Here is a 13,816-nt window from a genome sequence, read left to right on the forward strand (position 1 = left end):
TATTAATCTCAGATTTCTCCTCCTCAAAAAAAATGTCTCCCCCTCTTTGTAAAAAAACAGATGTATTTATAGAGTTTTTTTATCTGATTAGTTGTTTTCTTGGCTGTGTCTCTGTTCTATCTATTTCCTGTTTGATGTTTTTTTCCTTTGCTCATCATCTGCGTTTTTTCTACACCTCTGATGCATTCATGATTTTGATTTACTTGCTTTGATCTGTTCTATTGCTGAGCTTTAATTTGTCTTTTAGTTTCTTTTTTTAAACTCTAAAGGTTGTCTCTTTGTTCTGCACAATGTGTACCAAGACTGATTTAAAAAATTATGTTTTTATGTTTCTCAATTCAGTTAAAACAGGAACAGATGTACCCATAAGCATGGCTTGTGCATCAATGGCAGTCATCATCAACATGGCAGAGTTTGGCAGTGAACAAAGTCAACATAGCAAGGCTGGCTTGATCTGATTTAAATTTTATTGTAATTTATTTTTGCCTTTATTTTAGTTTGTAATTTGATTTGGTTTTAAAACTCTAATTAGATTTGAAATTGTAAATTTAAAATATAATGAAATTATTTATTGTAATTATTTTTATTTCCTTTTTTAAATACATATTTCCTTCTTATATTTGTTTTCAAAACGGACAAAATTAGGGTACTACACTTGGTGTTAAAGAAAATATTGTCCATACAAAAAGACTCTCATGGAAAATAGACCATGAACTACAAAGGATAATATGTGGTGAAAAAAGGTTTTTCTGGGGAAGCTCTGATACTCACCAAGATGGATGGAAGGAATTTTCACTTCTAGTAAATTCATATGCGATCAGAAAATATTATACTTAAAAAAAAAAGTTAAAAAAGTGAACTCACTGTGTTGAAAACCTGAAAAGGAAACCTAGGCAAAAATTAGGGCATCCTAATGGATCGGAAACTCAATAGAATAATTCATGCAAAAGTTAGGGATTAAAAAGAGAGTTTAACACTAGAAAATTGAAATAGAATCAAACTGGGACAATTATTATTCTTGGAGATTGACCAACGAGAGTTCTAAATTACAAGAATGATTAGTGTTTGTTATCCCTTCAAGTAAAGTTAAACACACCCATCTCTACATTATAATCCCTTTAATCCCTTACCTGTATAAGCCATAACTTGTAGCTTGTTGAAAAGTGTTTTCTAGATCAACTGGGAACAACTCAATAAGCAATAACGCCCTCTTCCATCTTTTCAGCCTTCTTGCTTTTCACCTTTCTTACAACTACAATTTTTCCATGTATACACACAGTTAAAAAGTGCATCATCTCTTCAGCGATCTTTTCAATCTCTTTGTTTTTCTCCTTTTTTTTACTAATACAATTAAAAAATTTACCATGTATACAAGCAATTAAAAAATGCATCATCTCTTTTTTAGATTCACCTTAGCAAATCCAATTTTTCTACAAAAATACAAACAATAATCTAACACTCAATTTCATCTCATTGATACAAATTAAGATTCATCATTTTAGTCTTTAAATTGAGAGCAAAAAATCAAACAAGGGGGCTTTTTCATTTTTAGACAAGAGTTTTGTTAGTAAGTGATATGGAACATGAAATGAATTATAGAAGAATAGACTAATTTAAAGATAGTTAGTAAGTCTATTAAGTTGGTTATAATGTTTACAAGTATTAATTCAATGTTAAAATTATTTATTGTATAAATAGAGAGATATACTACGAGTAAGTGAATATATGTTGCGTATTGTTTCTGAATAGACTCCGACAAAGTGAAACATTTTATTAAGCTCAACGAGAAGTTCATATGTCGTTGAGCGTTTAACTATTTAATCATTTTCCTTTAGACAGTTAACATAAGGTTGAGAACCTAAACAAACGACTATCTCTACGAATTCTTATTCACTCATACTTGTTATCTCTCACGAATTCAAAAGGTACACAAGTCTTCGTCTATTTCTTTATACGCTGATATATTATTAGTTGTATCTATATATTACTATATATTACGATTATTTTGCCAGTTGAAAAATACTTCATCAATTCTTTTATATGTAGATATACTATAACTTATTCATTTTGTGCAGCATAACCTTAAAATACAAGTATATATATGAATGAAACTTTTTAAAAACAAATATATAGAAATCGATTGCGAGGATATAATTGTGAAACTCTAGGATATATTTTTATCACACTAAAGTCTGATCCTTACAATAATATATAAATCTATTTAAAGTCTTTAGCTCAAATCAGAACTCTAGGATATTCATTTGTTATCGAGGCTCATAATGGTCAGTCTTCTTGACAAAATGATATTCAAGTGAGCACAAATATGTTCCATTCCTAGAAACAACTTTGGGTGAAAGCTTTTAATACTTTTAATAAATGGGCACAAATATGTTCCATTTCAAGAAATCACTTCCAATACATTTTTAATAAAAACAAAAAAAATTTATTTAATTATTTAACAAATGTCTTTAGAACACTTGTTATCGTTTTTCTTTAATATTAGTAAAAAAAATCATTTTCTGTTAATAAATTGATATACAATGTTTTTGCATGCTATTCAATTTTAATCTTTTTACAGTTCAAAGTGTTGATTTGGAATTTGAAATTTCTTAGTTTGTGATTACGTATGAAAAATGATCTTTGTACTATCTCAATCTCTATTCTTAAATATAAGATAAAGTTAAGTCAATAAAAATAAATATTTTGAACTAGAATTTAAACTAAATACTTCAATTTTTGTTGACTCATCTTTCTTTTAAATACAAGAATAAAGGTAGTAATATATTCTCTATGTTCTACAATGAGTGATTAATATATGTGAAAACAATTATCACTATATAAATAACTTTTTGAATTTACGATGTAACATTTATTATTTATTTTCAATTGGATCATTTAATTAATATTACATACACTACTTTTAATTTAATATTTTCTACTTTGTAATAATAATGATGATAACACAAATAGTTGATAAACATATTTTAGTGTAAATACTATTATTTTTCATTTTCATCTATATATATATATTTTTTAATCTATGTGAAATTGTCAATTAGACCACTCATCCTGGGAGAGGGGAGTAGATCGTTTTCTAACAAATTTTGCTTCCAACTATCATTTCACCGTTGAATAACAATAATATCATGAAGAAAAAAAACAATTTACACATTGCACCCTTTAAAATGAAATGACATGGAATAGTTATAAACAAATCAAATTCAAAGATAAATGAACAAATTAGTAAAAAGAAGGGGTGCCTTATTAACCAATATTGAAAATGCTACAAATACATGGCACAATCCAACATAGCTCTAATAGAAAATTTGATGAAGACCTTTCATCTTCAACTCATCATACACAGCATTCCAACCAGCTTGTGTTGGGTGCAACAAATCCCAAAAGAAATTGGATTCAGGATTTTCACAAACCAAATATTTCTTAACATTATTTTCATCTACACTTCCACAATTGTACTTACTACTTACTCCAAAGCAACATGGTTTCAAACGTTCTTTGATGTTTTTATGGTTTGAAGTGTGGTTCAACACCGACACGAAACTATCGAAGATGTCGAGAATTGCGAATGTGGTGTGATCTTTGAATTGTTGGTTCAATTTTGTGACGGATTGGTTTAATAGATTGTTGTGAAGTGCTACGAGGTTATTAAATGTACTATTGCAACGTTGGAATGAAGTTGGAGCTGTGGTTTGAGGTAGACAACCAAGGGGTTGTAAACCACCTACAACAATTTTCTTAAATCCCAAGGTTTGGAGATTAATCAAATCAGTTGTGATTTGTTTAACCAATGAGGCAATGAATGATGGGAAGCCCTGCATATATTCAATGAAATTAATTTGTTAACATTTATTTATAATAGTAGAAGAAATAAATTAGAGCAATATAAAACAACAATGATACATTGACCATCGCTTTTTGTGTTGAGCAGGATACTTGATTCATCACATGTAAAAATATCATTAAGTCAATTTAGTAGATGGTTAATTCAAATCACCATAAAAATGTTGTTAATTCATTTAATGAATTACATTTTTGAACGCAATTAAATCGATGTTGTATGTGATTAAGGAATCCGTGTCATAATTATCACTTTAGTTTGTCTCTAAATTTTGAATTTTTTTACTTATATTTTTGTGATATTTAGCTTATTTTTTTACCGGTAGAAATCAAATTTCATATTTAAAATTTACAGCACTCACGCAAAATGTACATCAACCATTAGTGTTAGACCTATGTGGTTGAGATACCGAGCAAATATTCATTTTTATGTTTCATTTTAATTGTCTGATTTGAGCTATGTGCAATTCTTAAGAAAATGATTACTTATATGATTTCAATGTTAAAATGAGTGTCGTTTACTCAAATATCTTATTAATTATGATTACTTGAGAAGTTTGATGAGTTAAGATACAATAAATAATAATATATTAGTGGGAAAAAAAATAATTCATACTATGGTACTATTGTAAAATAATAAATAATTTGAAATAGAGAAAAATGACAAATGAAACATTTAAAATAAGACAGATGAAGAATATGATAGTAATAAATATAAAATATATTATTATTATTATTATTTAACTAGTGTATATTATTTTAAATTTAAAATTTTCTAACGTGAGTTTGTTACTTGATTCACATCATAAAAAAACTAGAGGGTCATTAAAAAACATAGAAATCAATAAGTATGATGATGGATTAATTTACCGGGAGAGAGCCATTTGTGGCCAAGTAAAAATTGTAGTCATTTCCAGCAACAGAGACATAAGCAATAGAATTGGTGAGATCTTGGACAGTGTAGACATTATCTTGGATGAGTTGTTTCAAGGAATCAATTTGGGCTGTTACATTTGGGCCTGAAGACAATGTATCAAATACACCTGTACCACCATATGCAAAGTTCATCCCATACTTTAAATAATGTTTAGGGACTATTTTCCTGAATTTGTATGGGATTGGTGACCTTATTCCCAAATACTTGGCTGCATCACATATATGTAGTTTTGTTAGTTTATTGTAATTACAAGAGAGCACTAATTATATAAAAATATAATATAGGGTTATTTACTTTAAATTGCTTCTAAAAAGTAACTTAAGGATTCATATTTTGTTATAAATAAATTTTGTATGCATATATAATATTAACTATTGAAATGAGTTGTTTGCTTTATCCTTTAAAATAAATTTTAAATTGTTTGCTTAAGATGAAACCAGATCAGCCCAAGAATCAAACCGTCCAAGTCGCTTTAATCCTTAAAAAATACTTTAAAAAATTGAACTTAGCTATGAATACATAATAAATTAATAGTATAACAATTAGTTATACATGTTCAACAAAACTTAGTTAAGATAAAGGCCAAATAGTTGTCCTCACTCAAATTCAAAATTTGGATGAATCCATATATTTTGATAGTTTTTTCTCGTGTCTATTAAATATTTAAATATATAATTAAATTGATCAATATCTAACCGTATAAATTATACTTTTATATTGATTAATCTAAATAAAATTTAAAGGTTTTTAAGTAATCATAGAAAGAAAAAGAAACTCACTACATTTTTTTATTACTAATACGAATTGATCTTATGTTTTAGTCGGTTCACAAAGCTTGTTTTTACTAATTAAAAAGTTCATAAAGCTTACGAATATGATGCGTTATAGACGACAATATGCTTTAGCATTTAATTTACGGACAAAGCTGCAATGGTACAAGAGGCATAATAGTGGCTATTAAAACACGAATTGTGTTTAAGTTTTAATTTAGCAGATAAATATTGATAGATTGTAAGTTTTATCTTGGGTTCAAATTCGGGATCTTGCAATTATATGAGTTAATTACGATAAAATTTATTATATTTTTTAAAATAGAAAAAGATATTAAAATATATTATATAGAAACAAAAATAATTTAAAGAAAAATAAATATATATAATCTAACATTTGAACCATGTACATGGTCTAAAGTTAACGAGATTTTCATTTTTTTTTTAATAAAAGGGGTTTTAGTCGTTGAATTTGAATTATAAAATATTATAGACTTAATTGTAGTTTTAGTCTATCTATTTTGATTGATTTACGAAATTAGTTCCCTTATTTTAAAAGTCGGCAGTTTTACTTCTTCCCTCTTATTTTTTAACTAAAAAATGATGACATAAAATGATTTAAATAATGTAACATATGATATGATACGATGATGTAGAATGATTAACACTCATGAAATTTGAATAAAACACTGTAAAAGCTTAACTTTCAACGTTCACAAATTTTTCATATTTTTAATTTAATTAATGACATGAATAATTAGTGTATCTAAATGATTCTATGAAATAGAATTATATGTTACGTCATTTAAAATATGTTAAATTGTCTTTTTTTTTTTAGTTCAAAAATGAGAGAGAATGACTAAAACAATCGACTTTTAAAATGAGATAACTAATTTCGTGAATTGGTAATAATAGATGGACTAAAATTGTAATTAAATCAATACTCTATTAGTTAGCATAGGATAAACTTAAAGTATGGTTTAATAATTTCATTAATTATATAATTTGTTAATTAATCGCTAGGCAATAAAAAAAGTACACGCCACATGCCTTTCTAACTACTTAATAAACTATTTCACTCAAATCCCACAAAACTCTCGAACAAGGTTATGAATAGGTTATGTCAAGACACACCAAGTGCCCAAGTGGTTAAGCTAACTAAAACAAATTTATATGTTTCTAAATCTACACGTTACATTAACCCGAAAAAAAAAAGTATGCATTGCCATGTGATCTATACATTAATTTATCATGTAAATTTGTGTTTTGAATTCCACAATTTAAGACACAAGGCTTTCTACATCAAGCAAATAAAAACAAACTAAGAATATACATATATTATAATATGTATAGATCCAACGTGAAACGTGACATGAATATCAAACTAAAAAGGTAAAGTTTCAAGCCAGCGAAGAAATGAACCCCCTCTAAATAATGAGGTATAATACTAAATAATAATTGAACTAAAAGCATCTGAATTAATTCCAAACGCGTCACTTTTCACGTGAAATTAATTAAGAAATGTGAAGATACAATAAAATAAAGCTAATTCAAAAGCATGCACTTTCCATTGTTCTAATTGATAATTTTGTCGACTCACACTACAAGCGTCATAAAAAATACTTGTTAAAAAATCAAAAGTAGTAACTTTATCTAAAAAGAAAAAAAATCAAAATTTTTAAAATTTTAAATACAACTTTCAATACATTTTTAATAAAAAAAAAATTATATTTAGATTCTTAACAAGTAACGAAAGAACGTACCAATAAAGTCGGTTAAAACTCTGCCATCGGAGAATCTTCCGGCGGGTTTTTGAGGAAAGGTTATGCCATAAGGGTCTTTCCATGAACCGGGTTTATTTTTATTGGTGTTGCCAGTATCAACATACGAGTCCCCAAAAACGAACAATTCTTTTGAATCATATTTCACATGTCGACTAGCCTCTGCTTCCAGCCCTATATTCAATCAATCAATTAATTAATATAATGTATTGATTATAGATTGTTTCATTCATCATTGTTCTAGTGTTTTTTAGCTATAGTGACATTTTATTTTTATTTTTATTTCATGTCTTATTTAGCTTTTTATAGTATTATATACTCTTTTATTTTTACAAAATTGTAGTAAATACTTTTTAATTGAGAAAGTTAAATAATCCAGAGTTCAAAAGAAAAATATGTATTAGTATAATAATTAATATACTAATATGCTTATGTAAAAGAAATTATTTCATCATGAGTTTAAGCATTTGATCATACATACCTAGGAAGAAAAGTTGTTTGTGTGAGTCCATCATGAGTTTTCAAAGGAAGGTAGAAAGGAGAGAGGGAAATATAAAATAAATATTTGGATAAAGAGAGGAAAATATAATTGAATGAAGAATATTGGAAATAGATGTGGATGTTAAGAGAATGTGAAGACATGATGGATGAATATGGGGTTTTTATAGGGAAAAAAGAAATTAAGAGGTGGACTAAGACTTGGAATGTGTGAATAATCACATAATTAAAAAAGGATTACTTCAATGGTTGATTTTGTCATTGGGCTGCTTAGTGAAAACACGGTGGTAGAATGAAGACTTGAGAGTTAAAATAAAAAAGTTGGTTTGGTTTGGTCTATTTTAGACTACTTGTGTGTGTAATGATTTTTTTGTGAGACTAAGTTATCTTTCAAAAATTATAGATAATTTAACTAAAAATATGTTATATAAGTAAATGTGTAAATGGTATCTATAAATTTACATGTTTTCACTTATGTGATATTTTTATTCAATGTTAGATAAATTATTTATAATTTTATAAAGATAATTTATAAATAAATAAAAAATCTTTTTTTTATAAATCTTATGAGTTGTGATGATAATAAAATGTTTATTGTAATCATGTGTTAAAAGTATGCTTTTCAGATATATTTTTTTTGATAAGATGCTTTGTCAAATTTTAAACTCGATAGATGTGTTCTCTTTTCATAACCAACAAATCTTAGCGAGCTGGTTTGATTTATAAATGTTTCAATACCGTAATGATAATAATTAATGGTGATGATAAAAATAATGTAAATAATAGTAGGTTTGAATTTGGTTATTGTTTAAGATCCAAAATTTGAGGTCCGCTGACACTGATTTGAAGATTTATTTTTTTTGACATGGTAAAAAAAACTCACTGAACTCTCTTATTCAAATTTAATATTTAATTTAATAATATTATCGTTTGCAGCTGAGTATTAATATTAATATTTTTTTTAGTATAATGAATATTAATATTATTAATTACCGATCAAGAATCATAGAAAATCGCAAATACATGAAGTTCATTATTTTATTAATTATGTTCACATAAATGGAAGAACAAAAATATTCTTGAAGTAGAGATTTTTAGGTTATAATAAAATAAAGTATATTTTAAATTTAATTGAAATTTTGATCTATATAATTACTAATTTACGAAATTGATCTATTTATTTTAAAAGTCGACGGTTTTTGTCTTTCTTTTATATTTTAAAATTAAAAAACGACGATTTGACATATTTTTAATAACTGACATACAATTCTATAATATACAACTATTTAACTGCATTAATTATTCATATATCATTAATTTAAATTAAAAACATAAACAACATTTGAAATTGAAATATAACTTTTTACGATATTTTATTTCAATTTTATATATATTAACCATTATACATCATCCTATCATATGTATTTAAAACATTTCATGTCATTATTTTTTAATAAAATAAAAAAAAAAAACTCAAAGAGAGACTAAAATTTTGACTTTTAAAAAAAGACGATCAATTTCGTGAATTAGTAAAAAATAGAGAGACTAAAATTACAATTAAACCTATATTTTATGATAAATGTGACATTATTTTTTTTTAGGGGTAGTTTTTATTTTTTTTTTAGGGGTAGTTTTTATTTGTAAAAGAATTAATGGTATAATCAAATAAATAAATCATTAGAATGTGAGCCGATGACTTGAAGGGAGGCCATTGGTTTGTACTTTTAAGAATCAAATTTGTGCTCATTATGAGAACATACTGGTGAATTTGTTACTGAAATTTTCAGTGTCCATGAAATTGATATATCAAGTTTAGACTAAAGAAGCTCAGTAACTTATTTATATCATTAATTTATTCTTCAATTAAACTTAATTATTTGATTAAGTAAATAAAAATAAAATTGTAAACAAAGTGTTTAATTAAATTAAGGATAAATTACATAAACAATAGTGTATATAAAGAAAAATTTATAAAACTTGACTTTTTATAAATTTAAATATGCATTTAGTTTAAGATAAAAAAAAATGCATTTAATGTTTATAAAAAAAATTATTTTAATCTCTATAATTTTTTTAAATCTAATCTTATAAAATTAGACAATTTTTATTTTAGTTTCGTAGTTAAAAAAAAAACCATAGTCATCAAAAGTGGATCAATCTGATGACGTGTCATTTGTTCGTCATTTTATCAATATTTTTGAAAAAAATAATCATATTCATCTTCATTATTTTTTAATATTTTGTTTACTTAATACTGCATGTTGTAATTTAATATTAGAAATGTCTATATTTTACTCTAAGTTCGTTAATTTGTTGATTGTGTCGTGTGTATATTATATTGTTCGGTAATGGGAAGCCTTTTTCATCTCAAGTGTTTTCAAATTTCAATTTCAACTGCTTTTCAATGTTAATATTTTTTTATGGTTATTTGTCGTATGTAGTTTCCAACCACCGTTAAAAAAACATTGTCGACAACCCCCGGATACTATATTCAACAACACATGCTTGAAAATCTTTTATTTAAAATGATTTTTTTTAGCCACTTGTCTACTTACATGATTAAAACCGTTGATAATAGTTTCTTTTTTATAGTGATATAGGATTTTTAACTTTTGATTTATTTTATTAAGTGATAATGGTATGTTTGTTATAGTTTTTTTTTAAAAAAAAATTGTAGTATTTTATTTTTTTAGTATAACCTTTTAAAAAATTAATTAAAAATACTATTTTCATCAAGTTAAAATCTCTAATAGTAAATATTTACATTATTGAATTTCAAAATTAATTTTAGTAATCAATAATAAATGAGTCCTTAAGTTCTCATAAAATTTATCTTTAATCTCTAATATTTAGTTTTAAAAATAATTTATTTTTAAAAGTAAAATAAAATGTCAATAATACACTAAAGAATACAACAACAAAAACTTGCAAAATTCAAAATATTTAGTTTATTTTATTTTTGGTCAAGATTTGGGTCTACTTGGATATAAATAAAGTGAGCTTTATTTCTCAAAGATAATATAGAGAGTGGGAGACAAAACCATCGAAATAAACTTATCAATCACAATACTAACATGCCTAAGTGACTTGATCCAATTGAACAAATATGTGGAACAAAATGAAAGGAACGTTTTTTAATTTGACCCAGAAAAAATGAAAGGAAAGTTTTAGACTCTACCCTACGCTTTCTGAAAAAACCTATTTTTGCATTTTGTTATCAAGATTTCTTTTAAGGCCACAAGATTTAAGCCTTTTTATTTGCAGAAAAAAAATATGTTGTACTTTTATTTTTATAAATCTATGTTCCTTTTATTTTGAAAAAATATTTTTAAAGTGAATTATTATCATAAAAAAAAGATGAAATGTTAGTTAGTGAAAATGTATTATTAAAAATGATAAAAATATTCTTTTTTTTATATTTTTATTATTTATAGATATATAGACAAATTTTCACTTCAAAAATATTTTACTTCCTTATCTACTATCCATATAAGAAAAGAATGTAGTATAAAATTTCAATATTGCATATTCAAAATATTCAAAATTTGATCTTTTGATTATATTTAAGGATTAAATGATAATATACTTAGTTGATTATTTAGTTCAAATAAAAAAACTGTAAAAAAAATTGCCCAAAAAAACTGCAAAAAACAAATCTTGCACACAATTAAGAAAAAACAATAAAAAGTCTGTACATATAACTGCATAAAAACAGCAACAACAAAAAATAAAAAATCACCCCTAAAAGTGCAATAAAAAAAGTACAATTAAAAATTTGCAGTTTCAATAAAATTATATAAATAGTAAATATAAAAAAATTTGAGATAAATATTTATTGGTCTTTTATTTTATTTTTTCCTTCCAATTTCAAACACTATTAAAAAAAGATAAGAAAAATATTTATCAATGATAAATATAAATAAAAAATTGTAGTTTTAATAAAATTACATAAATGATATATATATATATATATATATATATATATATATAAAAGAAGAGATAAATATTTTTTGTTATTTTATTTGATTTTTATTTTTCTTTCTTTCAATTTCAAACACTATTCAAAAAATATGAGACAAATATTTGTCAATGATAAACTAAAAAATTACATGAGACAAATATTATCAGTAATAAATATAAAAATTATAGTACAAAATTTACCGCTAATACATAAAAAAAAATATCGGACAAATATTTATCATTAATAAATATTAAAAAAAATACGGGATAAATATTTATCATTGATAGATATAAATAAAATAATATTTTTCTCTATATAAATATTAAAAAAACACAAGACAACTCTTTGATATGGATATATATAAAAATATTGGATAAAATAATAAGTAAAATAAGATTTGTTTTTTTTTTTTGTTTAAAATCTAACAACAACAAAAAATACCTATTCTCAAATATTAATTCCACATCAAATTCTATCTGTTTAAAAACTTTGTAATTTTTTGCATCCCAATTGAATCACTTACAAACGATTATATAGTCTCGCACAATTGAGACTCAAGAGATAAGACTCCAAGAAGAACTAAGTTGTCCTATGAAGATAGTTTATCTATCAAAATCCTCCACACAAACAGTAACACTTTTAGGAACCACTTTATTCTAAGGATATGATTCTCGATCAACACCTTATACACATCTTTAAGTGAATAATCTTCGTTGATATCATGTCTCTAAAGTCATATATCAACTTCATTATCTTGAATAGAAATGTTATTCAACAAAGAAATACACTCTACCAATAAATCATCTTCCCACTAAAATAGATTTCGGATAATCCGTAAAAGCATTCATTTATAAAATATTTATTTAACTTTATTGTAATTTTAAACTTAATTTTGTGCACTAAAGAACATGGTTAGGTTCAATTTATTTTTGTTTTTATGTAAATTTGGTTAATTGAAAATTTAAACGATAAAAAATTATGTGTTTTTTATTTTGATAAAAATAATTTTAATTATAAATAAAGTATGTGGATCAACCTGAAAAATGCATATCCCACATAAGGTAAGGTTTGAATACAAATTTTGAAGTTCATATTTAACCAGAATATTTTTTGTCCAATCCAAAAATCCCACTATTCAAACGGGTCAATTCAATGTGGGTTGGATAGTCCATTTTGTCATCTCTAGAGTCATAAACCAGTAAATAAAAATAAAAAACTGTTATTACGCTTTATATATAAAAGTAAATAAATAAAATCTTGTAATTTCATCAATGTATTGACGTTTCATAACATAGCTCATTCATAATTAATTACTAAGATGCATATATTATATTAGCTTCCAGCCTTTCCAAACATGAGCAATTTACATATAGATATTAAAATTACCAATAAATTTGTTACATATATTATACAGAACATAGTCTTAATTAAAATCGAAACATATTTATTTACGATGTAACATGAAAGGGTTAATCTTTATAACGAGACCAGGGAAAACATCATCAGGATCATGAATATGTGGATTCTCTTCAACAATATAAGGATCACCACATTTTTCACTAATTGTTTGAAGTGTTTCTCCTTCACGAACAACATATATCTCATCACACACTTTGTTGATCACATTATTATTATTACTAAAATCATTCTCTTGAAGCATATTCTGAATTTGAAGATTGAATTCATCATCACTTGTGCTTGATTCACAGATACTTAACACCAACATCAATGCTACAAACAGAGCACAATTCCATGAAATCTTCTCTGCCATTGCTGTTGATGAACACACACAAGAAGCCATTTCTCAATTTGTATAAATTTATTTCTTTATTTTTATTTGAGAAAAAAAAAAAGATATCCCTAAATTAATATGACAATGTCATATGTTTGGTTTTAGAGGATTTATTTTTATTACTATATATAGAGAAAAATGAGAGAGGGGTTTTTGTGGATGGTTGTTGGAGTGAGTACAATTTTATGAGGAAGTTGAAATGTTTCATTAAAAAAAGTA

The 13,816-nt window shown here is 25.1% G+C and overlaps 1 protein-coding gene across 1 annotated transcript; it reads right to left on the minus strand.

The window, feature by feature from the left end:
- Positions 1-3,147: 3,147 nt before the first annotated feature.
- On the minus strand, positions 3,148-13,606 carry LOC101515220 (GDSL esterase/lipase At5g03610-like). Its single transcript, XM_073367305.1, has 4 exons — positions 13,258-13,606; positions 7,329-7,526; positions 4,729-5,003; positions 3,148-3,833 (listed from the first exon to the last, which is right to left on the minus strand). The coding sequence occupies exons 1-4, from the start codon at positions 13,604-13,606 to the stop codon at positions 3,315-3,317; spliced, it is 1,341 nt and encodes a 446-aa protein (XP_073223406.1). The 3' UTR covers positions 3,148-3,314.
- Positions 13,607-13,816: the final 210 nt, after the last annotated feature.

The sequence above is a fragment of the Cicer arietinum genome, chromosome 4, assembly GCF_000331145.2.
Source record: "Cicer arietinum cultivar CDC Frontier isolate Library 1 chromosome 4, Cicar.CDCFrontier_v2.0, whole genome shotgun sequence".
In the NCBI taxonomy this organism is placed as follows: domain Eukaryota; kingdom Viridiplantae; phylum Streptophyta; class Magnoliopsida; order Fabales; family Fabaceae; genus Cicer; species Cicer arietinum.

Coding starts and splice junctions, on each gene's coding strand:
- LOC101515220 (XM_073367305.1), bottom strand. CDS start 13,606: ATGGCTTCTTGTGTGTGTTCATCAACAGCAATGGCAGAGAAGATTTCA. Junction 7,527..13,257: donor TAACCCTTTCATGTTACATC/GTAAATAAATAT, acceptor TTGATTGATTGA/ATATAGGGCTGGAAGCAGAG. Junction 5,004..7,328: donor AGTTTTAACCGACTTTATTG/GTACGTTCTTTC, acceptor TATGTGATGCAG/CCAAGTATTTGGGAATAAGG.